Source organism: Spermophilus citellus (genome assembly GCF_964194105.1).
Source record: "Spermophilus citellus genome assembly, chromosome: 6".
Lineage (NCBI taxonomy): Eukaryota > Metazoa > Chordata > Mammalia > Rodentia > Sciuridae > Spermophilus > Spermophilus citellus.
Genome location: NC_138187.1, coordinates 112,702,876 through 112,723,637, shown reverse-complemented (window position 1 = coordinate 112,723,637; position 20,762 = coordinate 112,702,876). Strand labels below are relative to the sequence as shown.

Genomic DNA, 20,762 nt, shown 5'->3' with positions numbered 1-20,762 from the left:
TCCTGCATTCTATCTGACCATAATGGAACAAAATTAGAAATCAATGATAAAATAAAAAATAGAAGGTACTCCAACACCTGGAGACTAAACAATACACTATTGAATGATGTGTGAATAACAAAAGACATCAGAGGTAAATGAGAACTCTGATACAAATTATCAAAATCTATGGGACATTATGAAGGTAGTGCTAAGAGGAAAGTTCATTGCATTAAGCTCATTCATTAAAAGAAGGAAAAGTCAAAAAGTCAACCTGACATCTCAAAGTTCTAGAAAAAGAATAACAAACCAATACCAAAAGTAGTAGAAGACAGGAAATAATTAAAATCAGGGCAGAAATCAATGAAATTTAAACAAAAGAAACAATTTAAAAAATTGACAAAACAGAGCCCCAGTAACACTTGTGGAACCCAGGCAGGCCTAGATCAGCACCACCGACACCCATGGAGCCTGCCCTGGGTCCAGAGACAGCTTACAGCAACAACATTGCATACCATAGAGCTGCATCTCTGAACACATCTCCCAGTGCCACCACCTGGCTCCCCCCAACCTGACCTAACACTATCGCTGAAATAAGTCACCTCCAGCTTGGGACACCTTCATTGCCATCTTTAGTTGGGGTAAACCTCCAGCTTGGAACATTGGCTAAGTAGGTATCCATAGTCCCCAACACCCCTCTCCCTGACAGCTGTTAACCAACTTCTTTAGATTCCTCTTTCAAGCTTTCTAAGATCTAATAATTGTATATCCTCACCTCCTACCCCCTCGACATCTCATCCTACACCTCACCCCCTGTTCTTTATCCACCATCAGAAATTGTAGACCCTTTTTGCATGCCTACTGTTTATATTGTATATAATAATTGAAATCACCATTTCTATATATTGTGGCAAAAGATAAATGTCTTAATAACAACTATTTGGATTAAGGTTCATATTGTTTAACATTGTTCTTCCCCGCAAAGGAGAGGTATTGGAACTGTGCAGGGGCACTATAAGCCTGTAGGGTAAAAATAACTTAATGCCATGGATCTACAGTGCTAGAAGGGAAAACACATGAACAACATAAAAAAACAAGGGGAAAAAGATGCCCCAAACAAATCAAGAGAATACATTATTAGAATCCATGGCCAGCACAACAAAAGAAATGTCAGAGAAGGAGTTCAGGATGTATAATTAAAATGTTCTGTGAATGAAAGGATGATATAAGAGAACAAATACAGGCAGCAAAAGAACATTTCCATAAAGAGTTACATAAGCAAATACAGGAAGCAAAAGATTGCTTCAATAAGGCGATAGAGGTTGTGAAAAAAAAAAAACCCAACACAATCCTTGAAATTAAAGAAACATTAAACCAATAAAAAACTCAATAGAAAGCATCAACAACAGGGGAATAGCAAGGATGGTGGAATGTGATGGACATCATTATCCAAAGTACATGTGTGAAGACATGAATTGGGTTGTCAACCTACTTTATATACAGAGATATGAAAAATTGTGGTATATATGGGAAATAAGAATTGTAATGCAAAAAAAACAAAGTACATGTATAAAGACATGAATTTGCATGAACGTACTTTTTATACAAAGATATGAAAAATTGTGCTGTATATGTATAATAAGAACCGTAATGCACTCCGCTGTCATGTGTTTAAAAAAATAAAATCAATTAAATAAATAAATAAAGTATCACCAACACATTAGACCACTTGGAAGACAGGACCTCAGACAATGAAGACAAAATATATAATCTTTAAAAGAATGTGGACCACAGAGTGAAAATGGTAAGAAACCATGAGCAGAACATTCAAAAAATATGGGATAGTGTAAAAAGACCAAATTCAAGAGTTCTTGGGACAGAGGAAGGAATAGAGTTCCAAATCAAAGGAATGAGATTATACCAGAAAATTTTCCCAACATGAAAAATGAATTGGAAAACCAAATTCAAAAGGCTTATATAAGGATGCCAAATGTACAAAATCACAATAGATCCACACCAAGGCACATTATAATGAAAATGCCTAACATACAGAATACGAAAAGAATATTAAAAGCCACGAGAGAAAGGAATTGGGTTATATATAGGGGGAAACCAATTAGATTCTGTGCAGATTTTTCAACCCAGAACAACATATATCAAGCTGAAAGCAAAAGGATGACAACCAAGAATCTTATAGCCAGCAAAATTAAGCTTTAGATTTGATGATGAAATAAAAACCTTTCATGATAAACAAAAGTTGAAAGAATTTACAACTCAAAAGCCTGTACTACAGAACATCTTCAGCAAAATATTCCTTGAAGAGGAATTGGAAAACAATGAAAATAAACAGAGAGAGGTATTACACTAAAGGAAAAATTAATCCAAGGAGAAACCAAGTCAAGTTAAATACCAAAACCAAAAATGGCTGGGAGTACAAATCATGTCTCAATAATAACTGTGAATGTTAATAGCCTAAACTCACCAATCAAAAGACTTAGACTGTCAGATTGGATTGAAAAAAAAAAAAAGATGCAACAATATGCTGCTCCAAGAGACTCATCTCATAGGAAAAGATATCCATAGACTGAAGGTGAAAGGTTGGGAAGAAACTCGCATGGACTGCAGAAACAAGCAGGAGTTTTCCATTCTCATATCAAAAAAATTAGACTTAAAGCCAAAGTTAATCAAAAGTGACAAAGAAGCACATTTTATACTGTTCAATGGAAACATACATCAAGAAGACACAACAATTATAAATATATATGCCCCAAACAGTGCACCATCAGAAAGATGGTAGAATGCGATGGACATAATTATTTAAGTACATGTATGAAGATACAAATAGTGTAACTCTACTTTGTGTACAACCAGAGATATTAAAAATTGTGCTCAATATGTGTAATATGAATTTTAATGCATTCTGCTGTTGTGTATAATAAATTAAAATGAATAGAAAAAAATAAATTGACAAAAAAAGCTGGTTCTTTAAATATCTCAATAAAATTCACAAACCCTTAGCCACCTTAATGGAAAGGAGAGAGAAAACTGAAATTACTAAAATTCCTGATGAAAAAGGAAATATCATGACAGACACTATTGAAATACAGAAGACAATTAGAAACTATTTTGAAAATTTATACTCCAGGAAAATAGAAAACCTCGAAGACACCAACAAATTTCTAGAGGCATATGATCAACCCAAACTGAATCAAGAGGACATACACAATTTAAACAGATCAATTTCAAGCAAGGAAATAGAAGGTGCCATCAAAGCCTAACAATGAAGAAAAACTCTGGACGAGACAGATTCACAGCTGAGTTCTACAAGACCTACAAAGAAGAATTAATAACAATACTCAAATTATTCCATGAAATAGAAAAAGAGGGAACATTTCCAAACTCATTCTAGGAAGTTGGTATCACCCTGATACCAAAACCGGGCAGAGACACATCAAGGAAAGAAAATTTCAGACCAATATCCTTGATGAACATTGATGCAAAAAATCTCAATAAAATTCTAGCAAATCACATACAAATCATATCAAAAAAATAGTGCACCATGATCAAGCTGGGTTTGTTCCAGGGATGCAAGGCTGGTTCAACATACAGAAATCAATAAATAATTCATCACATCAATACTTAAAGATAAGAATCATATGATCATCTCAATTGATGCAGAGAAAGCTTTTGAGAAAATACAGTATTCTTTCATGTTCAAAACACCAGAAAAACTAGAATAGTAGGAACATAATTGTAAAATCTGTCTATCCAAAACCCAATGCCAACATCATTCTAAATGGAGAAAAATTGGAAGCATTCCCTCTAAAAACTGGAACAAGATAGGAATGCCCTCTTTCTCCACTTCTATGCAATATTGTCCTGTAACTCTAGCCAGAGCAAGTAGATGGATGAAAGAAATTAAAGGGATATGAATAGGAAAAAAAGAACTCAATCATTATTTGGTGATTTTATACCTAGAGGATCCAAAAAACTCCACCAGAAAATTTCTAGAGCCAATTAATGAATTCAGCAAAGTAGCAGGATATAAAATTAATACCCATAAATCAAATGCATTTCTATACATCCGCGATGAATCCTCTGAAAGAGGAATTAAGAAAATTACCCCATTCACAATAGCTTCAAGGAAATATAGTATTTGGGAATTGACTTAACAAAAGAGGTGAAAACTACATAACATTAAAGAAAGAAATTGAAGAAAACCTCAAAAGATGGAAACATCTTTCATGCTCTTGGATAGGCAAAATTAATATTGTCAAAATAGCCAAAGCACTATACAGATTCAGTGCAATTCCAATTAAAATCCTAACATCATTCCTTACAGAAACAGAAAAGGCAATTTTGAAATTTACCTGGAAAAGTAAAAAACACAGAATAAGAAAAGCAGTCCTTAGAAAGAAGAGTAAAGCAGTAGGTATCACAATACCAGACCTTAAACTATACCACTAAGCTATAGGAACAAAAATGGCATGGTATTGGCACCAAAACAGGCATGTAGACCAATGGTACAGAATAGAAGACACAAAGACAAACCTACATAAATACAATTATCTTATATTAGACAAAGGCATCAAAAACATACACTGGAGAAAAAATAGCCTCTTCAACAAATGGTGCTGGGAGAATTGGAAATCGATATGCAGAAAAATGAAAATAAACCTCTATCTCACCATGCACAAAACTCAAAAGTGGATCAAGGACCTAGGAATTAGTTCAGAGACCCTTTGCCTGATAGAGGAAAAAGTAGGCCCAAACCTTTGCAGGAAATGGGCGGAGTTGGAGAATATCATGCTAAGCAAAGTAAGCCAATCCCAATTAACCAAAGGCCAAATGTTCTCTCTGATAAGTGGATGCTGAACCATTATTGGGGGGATGGAGGAACTTTTATTGAGCAAAGGGAAGGGAGAGGTGGGGAGAGTGCTTGGGGGCAGGCAAGAAGGTGGAATGAGATGGACATGATTACCCTAGGTAAATGTATGACTGCACATATGACGTGAGGCTACATTGTGTACAACCAGAGAAATGAAAAGTTGTGCTGCATTTATGTACAATGAATCAAAATGCATTCTGCTGTCTATACACTTAATTAGGATAAATAAGTAAATTTTTAAAAATTACTAATCATCAAGGAATTGCAGATCAAAATCACAATGAAATACCATCTCATCCCAGTTAGAATTGCTATAGTAAAAAAGACAAAACTAAGCAAATGCTGACGTGGATTTGAAGAAATAATAACTGGTGTGTGACGAGCAACTTGTGTAGGTTGATACAGCAGGAGTAGGAGCCGTTTATTGTAGGACAACAGAGGTATTTATACATTCCACACAGCTTATCTTAATTAACATAAACTCGATATAGCAGTCAACCAATAAGGAATCTCCACACTTCATGGCTCGATGGCGTTACTTCACAAACCACTCCCTCTGGCATTTTGCCAGGCGCCATCTTGACTGTTTACAGACCCTAACATTTCCCTGGGAAAATGCCAGGTGCCATCCTGACTTGTTTACAGACTCTAACATTAATATACTGCTGGTAGGATGGAAATTAGTACAACTTTTATAGAAAATAATGTAGAAGTTCTTCAAAACACTGAAAATAGAATTATCATGTGATCCCACTGTTTCACTAGTGGATGGATATATATTCAAATGGAAATGAAATCAGTGTATCAAATAAATCCATGGCTAATATAGCACTGTTTTTTAATAGCCAACATATGGAATAAATCAAGATGTCAATGAATAAATGAACAGATTTTAAAATGTGATGTAAATATACAATGGAATATTGTTCAGACATAAGGAGAATGAAGTCCTGCTATTTGGGGCAACATGGATGGAACTGGAAAACATTATGTTAAATGAAGTAAGCCAGAAAGACAAATGACATATATTATCATTCTAATGTGGAAGCTAAAAAAGTTGATTTCATAGATACAGAAAGTAGAATAGTTGTCATTAGAGGCTAGGAAGGCCAGTAAGGAGAATAGAAGAAGGCCAAATAATGAATACATTTAGAGAAGAGGCAAATTTCTTCTTATGATTTTTTTTGTGTATTTAACAATGACTCTGTTTAATAGGTAAGTGAATGATTAACAGCAACAACATCACCTAATCTTTAATTAGAAAGAAAAAGAAATTTCTTTCTCAATTATTGCCCCTGTCTGGTAGAATCCAGACAGCTTACTTGACTCAAAATGAACAGAGTCCTTAGTAAGTCTCTAAAGGAATGTGTAGAACTTTCATATTTTTTTCATAGCCTTTGACCAATAATCTCACTTTTAGAGTTCCATCATAAGGAAAATTCAGGGGCTGGATTTGTGGCTCAATGGTAGAGCACTCACCTTGCTCGTGTGAGGCTCTAGGTTTGATCCTCAGCACCACATAAAAATAAATAAATTAAATAAAGGTATTGTGTCCAACTACAACTAAAAAATAAATATTTTTTAAAAAAGAAAAGAAAAATTCAGAGAAGTGGTCAAAGAGCATCAAATTAAGATGTTTATCAAAAAATTAAACTTGTAAGCATAAGTTCTAATATTCTATAGCATAGTAGGTTGACTGACGTTACAACAATTTATTGAAAATTTTAAAAAGAATCAAAACACAGGACTTTGAAACTTCCCAACACAAATGATGAATATTTAAATGGATGGAAATGCTATTGACCATGATTTTATCATCACATATTGCATGTATGTTTTGGATTTTCACACTGTACTCCCATAAGTATATACAATTTAAATTTTAATTTGTTATTTTTTTAAGAATTTAAAGAACAAGTGTTGTACAGCACGATGAATAAAAGCCAGAATTTTAAAAAGACTATTTCACAAAAGAGAAAATTCTTAGCTGCCAACTAAGGGATCAACAAGATATGGTCTGCACAGTGTCTGTTGAATGAGTATCTTTAGGAAGAATACCTCCATCCTGTATTGTCATCCCTTCCTTTTGGATCCTACAAAGATTCTACCTCTAGCTCAGGCCTTTTATAAGCCTTGGAGCTGGGAGTAAATCTGACGATGGAATGCTTGCCTAGGATGTACAAGGCCCTGCATTCCATCCCCAAAATAAAAAAGAAAAGCCTTACAACTGGCTCCAGTTCTAATCTTTTTTCTTATTATCTATAACTTGGAATTAAGTCTTTTGTGATATCTTTAAGTAGATAAATATTGTTCCTCTTTTAAAGTTCTTCTTAAGACTGAATTTTAAGCTATACCTCCTCTTTTCATTATATAGTTTTACATTAACTTTGTTATAATTTCTCTGTGTAGAAATTTTTGAAATATTATACATTATACTTAAGTGGTATCCATATTTGCACTTCTATTGAACTTTTTTTTTAATATTCTGCACCAGAACCAGAAGATGATGATGTCATAAGACATATTACTAGGCTAAGAGAAAAGCTTGGTTGGCAAACTGCCTTATCACCAAAAGACTTTAAATATGATAATCCCAAAATTGCAGTTCAGAAGATTATCCTAAAGGTACTATTGCACTTTATTTAATTTTGGACTATAAAAATCAATATTTTAATTTTAATTTCTATTTAATACATTTAAAATATTGCATCAAAATCAGATATGTTAATATCAAATTGCAATAATTGTTTCATGTAAAAGCTTATAAAAAATATTGACATTATTTTGTTTCACTTATTTAAGGAACAGAAAATTAAAAAGGCCTATAAATTTTTAAGTCTATGATGCATCAAAATATTTGTGTCTATCCTCTTTTATTCCTTCCTCTAACTGATTTTGTCGCCAGGAAAGGATACCATCTGCCTGAAATTAGAATCTACTCTTTTATTCTGATATGTCAGTTTTTTGTTGTTGTTTTGGTGTGTGATTTAAAAAGAAATAAAAGAAATTTATTGAAGAAACTTATTAGAAATACATATTGTCATTCACAATCCTAGGTCCAGTGAATCAGAAACTCTGGAGATGGGGCCTTGCAATCTGTATTAAGCTCTCAGGTGAATCTAATGCACAATTAAAAACACTGCTCTAAACCAGGGGTCAGCAAACTTTTCCTGAAAAGGGCCAGGTAATATATATTTCAGACTTTGCAGGTCTTGAGATCTCTTTTGTAACTACTCAACTCTGTTGTAACTACTCAACTTAACAGTGCAAAGCAATATGTAAACAAATGGGTGTATGGTCCAATAAAACTTTATTTACAATAAAATACATATGGCCCATGTTATGGTTTGCTGATCTCAGCTCTAGACTGTTACCATGAGGATAAGTGATCATTTGGACACTGTTTAGAGACACCATAATGTAAAGGAAAGAATATGCACAATGGAATCAAATTTGTGTAGTTTTGAATCTCAGGAATTCACCAGGTTATCTTGGCCAAGTTGCTATTGTCTCTGGGCCTTACTTTCTTTGATCTTAAAATGGTGATAATAGAACTTACCATAGAACATTGTGAATATTAAATCAAATGTGGCACTATGTGCCATAGTGCCAGGAAGATTGTGGACATACTTTATTTTTTATAAAAACAACACAAAACCTCAGCTGTACATGAGTTCTTTGGACTCTTAAATAAGATATGTTTCAGTTGTGTGTAAAGAAAGAATTGAGAATATGAAAAAAAAAACACTTGTTTTCAGTAAAAAAGAATAATTGTAACATTTTTATGCTTCAATAATTGAATTTTAATTAAATATATGATCCATTTAATATAATTGTACCTATACTGAGTTTCTAATAACATCACAGTTTGAAATATAATTTAGAACAAAAATGCTTTAAGTGGACAAATAATAGTAAATAGCTAACACAATTGAGAAGAAACAAAGACTTTTCAAGGAATAAAAAATTTTAAAAATAATTGTAAAACTGGATCCAAAATTTAAAGCTGAAGTAATTGGGAACTATTTAGTTATTTAATTCAGTAACTTCTGAGAGCATCATTGAATACTAAATAGTTTTTTTCTTATAATCAAATTTAACTGCCCAGAGAAGACTAATTCAACTTTCTTATAATTTTAGAATTGATTTCATCAGTAAAAGTTTGAAAGCTAAAAGAAGGTAGCTTTAAAATTTACACTTAAATTTTTCTTACTATAGAACAGCCAGTTCCTCAGAAATACCAATTAAATGAGGAAGAGGCATTATATTTTTGCAGAAACTTTGAACATGAGTTTAGAGTCAGACTTGGATTTAAATTTCTACTTTGCCACTTCTTATATCGGTGATATTTTTCACATTACCCAGTTTATCAAATTATTAATTTCTGCATCTTCTTAACAAGATAAAAGTATTGACCCTTAATTTCCCTTTAATTTTGATTAAAGTTAAGATATTAAACTTTTATGGTTTAGATAATATATGTGGAACACTTTCTTATGAAATATTTCTTAACAAATATTTGCCACAATTATTACCCACCATCATCAAAATAAATGATATATCTAATATGCTTCAAGTTTTCTTGTGTTGGCAAATAAATTTATTGGAAGATGGCATATATAAAAGGTATGTCATCAAGTTTTTTGGGTTAGTAAACATACATTAAATGCATTAGTAAGCAGATGGATACATTTTTCTGAATGTTTTATCACCACATTGTGTTTAAGAATGAAAACTAAATATATTAAATCTTTCATAAGATTAATCTTATTGAACTTTGATTAGACACAATTTGATGTTGGTTTTCCTCAATGACATTTCTATTTCTATTTTTATTATTATTATTATTATTTTCTTTTTACCTGTGCTGGGGATCAAACCTAAGGTCTCATGTATGCTAGGTAAGCACTCTACCATTAAGCTAACATCCCCAGCCCAGTCATATTTTTAATCTTTATATTAAAATTGTTTCATTTCATTTCATAAATAAATAAATATTTTTTTAAAATTTTCATTTCAACCATTTTATTAGTTTATTTAGTCAAATTAATTATATTTTTTAAACCTCAGGAGCCTTTAAAAGATGATGGGGAATTTGTATATTGCATTCCTCGGTATAATCCTAACGGCCTTTCCAATCCATATGATCCTCAAGTAGTCTCTACCCATAGAGCTAAAAAATGCAAAGAATTTTGGATTATTACCGCTTCATTTGTCTCAAAGGTAATATATAATGGGTGCTTCAGCTTTCAGATTTAAGATAGAAAAATATTATCCAATTTAGAATTTTATCGCATGAATTTATCTTTGTGCTTTAGAGAAGTGTGGTCATTTGAGAAGCAGTCTATATTTAAGAATTTCCTTGGGAAAGTTATTTGATAGTACATTTTTTCTTCTTTATATAAATATAGGCTTGAGGATTCAATTTTAAGAAAATTTCGAGGTCTTGAATGCTTTATTAATATTTTGTGTAATTTTTAAAGGAAGAATTAAAAAACAGGCATTTGCTAGTATAACAGGAATGATAATTATAAAGATAAGAATGCTCTTTATTGGCACATTTGTTATAAACTTTATTTCCAGATACAGAAATCCCCTACTATACTCTTACATAGCACTTTGATACTTACCACAAGCTACAATTATACAAATACTTGTTTTGATCATTTGTTTAATATCTGTCTGTCTGCCTCTGTTCTCCCAGCCTCCCAACTAAAGTAAATTCTAAGTACACTTTGCAGAACCACATCTGCATAAAATAGAGCTAGATGTACATATATGGAAGTAATATGGAGTGAAGATGGAAAGAACAATTTTTATATAAATAAAAACATACATAGATACATATATGCTGATAAAGGCATACTTTTATTTCTAGAAGAAATATATGAATATTTTAACATTCCATTGGGCAGACAACTCTTGGGAAGACAAAAGTCCTTGGTGAATATTAGTTTTTTGATATAAAAATAGGGTATCTGAGAAGTGGGGTTATAAATTGAACCACTCTAGTTTAAATTGAGTTTATAGGGCTGGGGTTGTAGCTCAGTGGTAGAGCACTTGCCTTGCATGCTTAAGGTCCTGGGTTCAATCCTCAGCACCACATAAATAAATAAAAAATAAAGATATTGTTTTCATCTACAACTAAAAAAATATTAAAAATAAATTGAGTTTATAAATACTAAAGAAAGCATAAAAATTGCAGGACTCAAATTTGTATAATCATTTGGGAGAAGTATTTCTGAGTATGGAGGAAATCTCTCCTATCTTTTCTCCATTGGAGCACAAAAAGTAGCAGGAGAAAGGTAAGTCTAGAATCAATGTGTGAAGGGAAAGCAAAGCAGTTGAGGTTAATGAGGGTTCAGGCACAGAAAAGGCTTAAATTTAAAGGCAAGTAGTTATGAGCCCTAAACATAGCCTTTCTTAATTTCTTGAAAATAGCAGCTATTTTTAAAAGAAAATCCTACTTTTGTGCTTTTTATACTTGTAGGTTATTAAAATAAGTGACAATACAGAAGACGTGGAGCTCACACCTGTTTTGGAATGGCTATCAGAAAGACATTTTTACTATTTATTACAGCAATTTAAGATATTTTCCAAATTTCGGTGAGATTAATAAAAATTAACCTTTTTATTTTTTATAGTTTGATCCTGTTTTAAGAAAATGGCCTGGATGACACTTGATTTCTATTATAGTAATGCCATGTTTATGGGGAATTATAGTATTTCAGATAAAGGAAACTTACTCATTTAAGTATTAAACCCTTAATTTTTGTCTTTTTGGATTAACATTGCCCCAAAAAAGATATTTAATAGTCAAACATACTTAAATAGACTGTATTGACCTCACTTTGCCTTTTTTCATGCATTTATTCATTCATTAATTAAACATCTGCTAAAAATCAGGTGTTATTCTCGATGCTGTGGTTACTCTGTCAAACAAACCAAACAATTGTCTAGCTCTCAAAGAACCTTAATTGTAGTAGGTGAGAGATAATAAACAAATCTGTAAAAATGTAAAATGTCAGAGATGAAATGTTATGAAAGAACTAAAAATTTTTAAAAAATAAAACAAGGATGAAGAAGCTGGGGGCAACTTGTTGATTCAAGTTCATCTTTGAAAGATTTGTCTAAGGTACTTTATATTGTATCACACAACAGGATTCCTAAGACTCTCTTTCCTCACAAAGTAAACCCAGACTGTTGTTCTTTCAGTGTTTGCACAGTACCTAGTTTTATAATTTTCTTTTTCCTTCTCAAATGTCTACCTTTTCTTGTGGTGTGCTGAAATTTGCTGGGGACTAGGAAGAGAAACTAAATAACACCCACACTCCCTCCCCCCACACACATTTGCATGGTGCTGGGGCCTCACACATGCTAGGCAAGTGTTTCACTATTGAGCTAGAGCCCCAACCTGAGATTTAAAAAAATACTTTAAATTATTATATTTAACATAATAAATAGATTAAATAACTTTCCAGTAAGAGAAGTATATGGAATTTTGTGGCAGAGAAGTTATTTATTGAACAAAATTTGTCATGTACCTATCCTGTTTCACTCTTATGAGGACAGGCAATAGAACCATGAAAAAATATACAAAGTGTCTGTTTCTATAGAACTTAGATTTCAATGGAGGTAGATGAATAATAAGTAACTAACTAAAGTAATTTCAGATAATGATAAGGACCAGAAAGATAATAAAACAGAATAAAATACATGTTTAGATAGGATGCTAAGAGATGCAGTATTTAAGCAGAGACCTAAATGATAAAAGGAAATGGCCATGTGGGACATTGAGAGAAGATAGTTCCAGCCAGAGGACAGACCAAGTTCAATAGTTTTTATTCAATAACATGAATTGCATGACAGGAGCATTGAAGAGATTGGTAGGAAATGAAGCTGGTTCTGTTAATTTCTGGGTCACATTCAGTGAAGGTGACTGAGGAACAGTTCTGAGAAATTTCCTGTCTAGGATATGTGATAAATGCATCCCTAGAATTTAGGTGTTAATTGTAAGGCTAGATAGGTTTTGATTCTGGATTATCAGTTAAAATATTATCCAGAGTACTATTTCTTTCTTTCTTTTTTGGGGGGTGGGGAGAACCCTGGATTGAACTCAGGGGCATTTGACCACTAAGCCATATCCCCAGCCCTATTTTGAATTTTATTTAGAGACAGGGTCTTACTGAGTTGCTTAGCACCTTGCTTTTGCTGAGGCTGGCTTTGAACTTGTGATCCTCCTGCCTTAGCCTCCCTGAACTGCTACGATCACAGGTGTGTGCCACCACACCTAGCTCAGAGTACTACTTTTTATATTTATTTATTTAAAACTCTATCAGTGTTGGGCTTTCCACTATCATCTTTGCCTTATATAAATACTCAAGGTCCATTCTGCTTTAATCAATTTTCATGTATTAAACTTTTGAAACCCAGTCAGAACTGGAACAAGAGTTTTGTTTTGTTTTGTTTTTAATGACGTTTGTCATCAGTAAGTACACTGTCATTTTTTTCTTGCTTCTTCTCTCTCAATCTCTTTCTCTCTCTTATTTTGTGATCGTGGGACTCGTTCTCCATTGAGCTATACCTAGCTCCATTTTCTTTATTCATTTTAAGAAAAATAGAAATTAAAATTTTGTCAATAAATTTGATTTTTAAATTTTATTTTTAGTATATTTTATGAAGTTATTAAATTACTATATTGTAAAAATAACATTTCAGGCTGGAGTTGTGGCTCAGAGGTAGAGCTTTCTTCTACCATGCATGAGGCACTATGTCCAATCCTCAGCACCACATAAAAATAAAATAAAGAATATTATGTCCACCTATAACTAAAAAATAAATATAAAAAATTTCAAGTAGAATAATAAGCTAAATATGAAGTGTTAACAATTTTATCTGGTGATGCTATGGACAGAGCAGGGGGTTGACTAGAGCATCAGCATGAGCCTTTTTAAATCCTGTTAAACTTCCTGGTGGATTAGTTTGTATGGCCTGGTGCAGACACTCAGGACACTGCCAATGGGTTCCCTGAGTTTTCAGGAATCTTCAAGAGTCTTGATTGTACCACAGCTCTACAGATCTGGATCAAAGTAAAATAGGAGCTCATTAGAATGCCTATATATATGGTCAAGTCACAAGATTTGTGTGAGGCATTTCTGATTTTCAGGGTCTCAGGTGTTTCTCTTTGAAGGGCATCTCATAGGACTCTCTTTGAACTGCTTGGATGGATTCAGACCTCTTTCAGTCTCTTGATTTAAACTCAGCCAGTATCAAACAGATTGACTGTTTGGTTGTTTTTTTGGACACCCCCTCCCTGCTATTTTTCTGTCCTCACTAGCCCTTACCAGCTACACAGGAAAACAAGTAATCACATTTCAGTGCTTACTTAAGAGTGGTTGTTTTCTTCAAAATGCAAAGGCTGCTAAGGGAGGGATTATGCAATTTAGCACAGAATAATCCTATTGATGCAGAAAATGGTGAAATTGAAGGAGATTTGGAGAATCTATGTCTTTTGATGTATGACAATTATGCATGATGAATAATCATGAGGTAAACTTTTCAGTTCTTTCTCATACAGTTTTTGAGTGTTTAAAAATTATATATATATGATTTTTCATAACTTAAATAATATCAGAATGACATACATTATCTTAACATTTTACTTATTTTTTTAAATCATTATCATTTAATTGTCACTGAAAATTGAATTTCAACTCCTCTTGATGTTAGAGTTGCTTTTCAAGATAGTAAGCCAATTAATGTGTAATGGGAAGGAATATATTGTTATAGTTTTAAATTTTTATTTGGATGTTACAGATAAGTGAATTCTGCATCTATGAGAATTTTAATGACTTTAACTTACATTTACCTTTTACTTTATATTCTGTTGATAGTTTGGGAGAAAACTTAAAATGGTTTAGTATTTACTTCAGGTAGCTCAGAATGAATGAAACATATAGGGAATTTGCTAAAATTACTTAGTTTTTACTATATTTATTCTATGTAAATATATGATTTGTGAATATAGAATTTAAAAAGTGTTTTTCTTTTCAGAATGAATAAAGCTTTTGTTATCTGGAAGTTGAATGTTAAAAGAATTAAGATAGAGAAGAGCAAGTAAGTCTTGATATGTAATATATTTATAAAAAATTTCAAAATCAAGCTGTATTTTTGAAATATACTATGAAAACAGATATAATTTATCTAATAATTAGAAAGTCACTTCTGTTGCCTTTATGATTAAACTTAAGCCCACCCCCCCTTTTTTTTCCTTTTTCCTTTTTTTCATCATGGGCATTGAACTCATGGCTTTGAGCATATTAGGAAAGTGGTCTACCACTGAGCCACACCACCAGCTATACAATTTAACCAGTCTTCTATTCTCTTAAAAATAGTTAAATACTTACTATATTTCCCAGCATATCATTCTGTGGTCATAATGTTATGAAGAAACTTGGTGAGCTCCCCTGGTCATCTTATCTTTTTACTTAAAAGAGGAATATGATTAAGTCTTTCAAGATAGATGAAAGTCAATCCTATTTGGTAGCAGCTCAAGCAACAAAACGCTTGTGTGTGTGTGTGTGTGTGTGTGTGTGTGTGTGTGTTTATTTTTGTTTGTATCAAAGCTCTTATGTTTCTATAATTGTGGATTGAGGTGCAATTTTAAGAAAATAATAGAGAAATCCCATGTATCCTTTTTACAGCTTCCCCCAAGATGGTAACAGTTTACAAAACTATTGTACATTATGACAACAGGACATAGACACTAATATGATCAAGATACAGAACATTTCTTGCCGCAGTCTGGCTGGGCACAATTCAGGAGCCACTTGTCAAAAGAAATGACCTTTATTTTTAGAACACACACCACACCTCAGAGCCCAACTGCCACCACCAGCTTCCCACAAGCCTCTCAACCTCCCCCACTCCTTGTGCTCTTGAGGCTGATTGGCTGGGTCGCATGGGCAGAGCCAAAAAAAGTCCCCCAATGAGCAGCTCTGTGGTCTGAAAGGGCGGGGAAACAGCCCAATGAGCATCACCACAGAGGAGCCAATCAGTTGGCAGCTAGAAGTTTGTTGGGGCTACTGTGAGCCAATCATCAGCTGGCAGCTGGAAGTTTGCTGGGGCTCCTTCGGCTGTGGCTCTCAACATCTTCTGTCACTAAAAAATCCCTCGTGTTTTTCTTTTTTAATGACTATACCCACTTCCTTCCCATTCCCACTCTCTCCTTAGCCTGTGTCTGCCACTAATCAGTTCTCCATTTCTATACTTTTGTCTTTCCAAGAATGTTCTTAAGGGGAAAAAAAGTGTATTCTTGTCACAAATAATAATGATAAATAAAGAGAGAGGAGGAAACATTTGGAGGTTTGTGGCATAGATGTGGTGATGGTTTACAGATGTATGCTTATTTCCAAATGTATCAAGCTATATAAATTAAAAATATACAGTTTTTTGTGTATCCATCATACTTTGATTAAGTGGTTTTATAAAAGCAAAAAAAAAAAAAAAGAAGAATGTTATGTAGATGGAATCACATAGTATATAATCTTTGGGATTGACTCTTTTCACATAACAGAACTCATCCAGGTTGCTGTGTATGTCAGTAGTTCCTTTCTGTGGCTCAGTACATTCCATGATATGTGTTTACCATGGTTTATTTAACCATTTGCTAGGGAAGTACATCTGAGTATTATCCAGTTTTTGGCTATCCTTGAAAGAGTGCTGAGAATAGACATCCTTGACTTGTTCCCTGTCTTATGGAAAAGCATAAGTGTAATGTTAGTTTTTTGTAAACTTTTTTTTTTATAAATGTTCAAATATTTGTGTACAGTGTGTGTGTGTGTGTGTGTGTGTGTGTGTGTGTACAGGTTGCTTTTGAAACTAGTTTTCATTTTTCTGGGGTAAATGCCCAAGAGTGTAATTGCTGGGTCACAAGGTAATTGCAAGTTTAATTTCCAAAGAAACTATCAAACTGTTTTCTAGAGTAATTATACCACTTTAATTCCCACCAATAATGTACGAGTGATTCAGTTTCTACATATCTGTGATATCATTTGGCATTATCACTATTTTTTTATTTTAGACATTCTGATTGGTATATAGTAATATCTCTTCAGGGTTTCAATTTGCATTCCCCTAATGTTGAATATGTTTTTAAGTCCTTATTTGCCATAGACATGTCCTCTTTTGTAAAATGTATCTTCATTTCTTTTGTCCATTTTCTAATTGGATTATTATTCTTTTTAATTTTGTTGTTAAGTTTTGAGAGTTCTTTTTATATTCCAGCTATAGATTCTTTTTCAAATATGTGGTTTACAAATACTTTCTCCTGGTCTTTGGTTTTGGTTTGTTTTAAATTCAAGAGTATTTATTTGGCATTGATTACATGCCAGACATTGAATCAATAGTTAAATTGCTCTTTGGACCTGTAAAGTAGTTGAGCTCAGCTTCACTGACTTGGGAGGACTTTAATGTGGATACATGGCTGTCACTCAACTCCTCCCCCTTATTAAAGTGATACATTTTGCTGACCAAGGAATAGGGGTGAGGAATTGAAAGGAGCTGTTGCTGGCCATAGATTATGCAAATCATGTTCCTTATCTTTTCATTCTCTTACCAGGGTCTTTTTTTTTCAAAACTGTTTTAGCTATTCTAGTTCCTTTTTCTTTCCATGTACATTTTGGAATAATTTTATCTACATCTACAAATAATTTTGCCTGAATTTTGATAGGAATAGCATTAAGCCTTTTTATCAATTTAGGAAGAATCAACATCTTTATTGTTTTGAATTTTTTTTCATTCTTGAATATACTCTCTGTGTCCTTCTGATTTTTTTCCCTACCATTGTGTAACTCTCAGTATAAAAAACTTGTACTGTTATTTCAGTCTGGATTCTCTAGCAAAACAGAACCAGTAGGTTATATAATTTTTGCATATTGATGTTACATGCTATTTACTTATGTGATATGGCCTTGCTGAACACACTTAATAATTCAAGGATTTTTTTGTAGATTTCTTAGAATTTTCTACACAGACAATCATATCATTTATAACTAGGGACAGTTATAATTCTTCCTTTCTGGTCAGTATTCCTTTATTTCCTTTTCTTGCCTTATATAATGCTTAGAATTTAAAGGATTATGTTGAATAAGAGTGGTGAGAATAGATATCCTTGACTTGTTCCCCGTCTTATGGGAAAGCATAAGTGCAATGTTAGTTTTTTGTAAATGTCCTTTATCAAGTTGCAGCAGTTCCCCTTTATTCCTATTTTTATGACAGTTCTTGTCATGAAAGTTGTGTTGAACTTTGTAAGAATTTTTTTCTGCATCAGTTAATTGATTTGATCATGTAATTTTTACTCTTTAACCTATTAATATGATAGATTACATTGATTGACTTTTTAATACTAAACCAGCTCTACATTCCTGGGATAAATTTTATTTGGTCATGGTGCACAATTCATTTTACTAAATTTCCTTGGATGATATTTGGCTAAGTATCTTTGCATGAGGAATACTTGTCTGTAGTTTTATTTTTTTAACTGCTTTGGTCTGGTTTTGATATGAGGCTAATACCAGCTTCGTAAATTGGATGTTTTCTCATCTTATTTTCTGGAAGAGGTCATGTAAAATTGCTGTTAATTCTTTTTTTCTGACCTAAATGCTATTTAAGTTTGTTTATTTTTATTATAAATTGTTGCAGTAATTCACCTGCAGGTCAGCATGGGAAAAGAAAGAAAAAGAAGAAGCAGAGCAAGCAAAGCAGCAGCAGAAAAAAAAGTCCTTTATTGTGTACAAGCAATCTTTTTATAGTATTGTGAACAAAGAAGGCAGCCTTCCAACATCAATAAATCAGGTCTTTCAGCTAATTAAACATAGCACACAGAAGTTTTACTTTCTAATCAGAAGTGATCCGCTTCTCATGGCTAATCTATTCTCGGCTCGGAGTATGTTGAGCTCTGCTCTTTGTTTAGAACAGATAAAAATTTTTCTTAGCGCCCTCCAAGCGCACTTGGCAGAACATCCCGTTTGGAGGCAAGTTCTCCCAAGGACAGTAGACACCTCCTTTTCAAGCTTGTCTGTTGTTACCTATCTAAACCTTGAAGGAGCCTCTCATTTGCGAGCAGGCTCTCCCAAGGACAGCAAACATCTCGTTTTCAAGCATGTCCGCTGTTACTTTATCTAAACCTTGAAGGAGCCCCTCGTTTGTGAGTAAGCCCTCACAAGGACAGCAGACACCTCGTTTTCAAGCATGTCCGCTGTTGCCTTTCTATATCTCGACAGAATATCCTGTTTGCAGGCAAACTTCATCAAGGACAATATTAGTAACGCAGTCACATCTGATTCTCTACAATAAATTAATATATTCATGGGGTGCAAAGTGATGTTATGATTTGTGAATAAAATGTAGTAGACTAATTATATGAAGCTATAAACATATCCATCCATCATCACCTCAAATCTTTATTATTTTTGTGGTGAGAACATTTTAAATTTACTCTCTTAGCTATATTCACCATACTACCCAGTAGATCTTTAAAAATAACATATTGTAAAAACCTATTCCTGTCATGTACAAGGCTTTGAACACTTAAGACAATCATCATCCTATGCTATTCAGCCCCCTTTATCTGAGAAACACCATCTTACTTTCTGATTCTAAATTTGAATTGTTTGAGATTCTAAATATACGTAAGAACATGTGGTGCAGGTTGAAATGCTTGGGACCAAAGTGTTTTGGATTATTTTTGTATTGTGGAATATTTTCATATGAACAACGAAATACTATGGGGATGGGACCCAATTCTAATAAAACAAATTCATTTGTTTCACAAATGTGTATGTTTCATATACATAGCCTGAAGGCAATTTTATCCAATATTTGAAATGCATCTGTGTTTTGACTATGACCCCACCACATGAGGTCAAGTATGGAATTTTCCACTTGTGTCATCATGTTAGCACTTAAAATTTTGGATTTCAGATTTTTATAGTACCAGGGCTCAACCTGCATTTGTGTTTGTGGGCCAGGCTTATTTCACTTAGCATAATGTTTTTTAATTCTACCCACATTGTCACAGAAAAATAGGACAGAATTATTTAAGGTTGAGTAGTATTCCATTATGTAGTAGGATGGCTCCAGTTTTGTTGTTTTTATTCATGATTTCCTTGGTAATTTGGTTTGTTTTCTCATTCAATATTAATTTTAGGGTTTTTCTCCCTAGATATATGAAAACTGACATTGGAGTTTTGATAGAGATCATTTTGAATCATAGTTTTCTTTGGTTGGTAAAGATATTATTTTAATATCACTGATTCTTCTAATTCATAGACATAGGATAGTTTTCCATTTGTTTATATCATCTTTAATTTCTTCAATTAACATCTTCTAGTTTTTAGTGTCTAGATCTTTTACCACCTTGATTAAATATGTTCCTGAACTTTTTTTTTTTTTTTGGTGGCTTAGAGAATTGAACTCACAGCATAGTATATGTGAAGCAAATGCTCTATCATTGATCTATATGCCTGCCCTTGGATAGTTTATCTTAGGTGTTTGTTGTATAGAAATGCTACTGATTTTTGTATTCTATAACTTTATTTGTTTATTAGTTCTAAAAATTCTTAATGTAGTTTTAAGGTTTCCTATATAAAAGAGCATGTTGTCAGCAATCAGTGACAATTGCACTTCTTCCTTTTCTATTGGTCATTTTTTTTCTTTCTGCTGTCTAGGTTCTTTGACAAGGACTTCCAATACTGTGTTGAATACAGAAGATTAGAGTGGAAATCTTTGTCTTATTCTTCCTCCTAGATAAAATACTTAGTTTTCCACAAGCAAGTGGCTTGTCATATATAGCCTTTATTTTCTTGAAAGTATGTTCTTTTTATACTTAGTTGAT

General features: G+C 33.0%; 1 protein-coding gene across 1 annotated transcript in view; it reads left to right on the top strand.

Annotated features, from left to right (window-relative positions):
* Nucleotides 1-9,477: 9,477 nt before the first annotated feature.
* DNAH14 (dynein axonemal heavy chain 14) overlaps nt 9,478-20,762 on the top strand; it is a gene marked incomplete at both ends in the record, with an annotated part of 361,185 nt that continues 349,900 nt past the window's right edge. Inside the window, 4 exons of the mRNA XM_081298208.1 lie at nt 9,478-9,493; nt 9,900-10,090; nt 11,358-11,473; nt 14,921-14,983. Of these exons, the coding sequence (XP_081154334.1) occupies nt 9,478-9,493; nt 9,900-10,090; nt 11,358-11,473; nt 14,921-14,983 (386 nt within the window). The remainder of the gene's footprint in view (nt 9,494-9,899; nt 10,091-11,357; nt 11,474-14,920; nt 14,984-20,762) is intronic.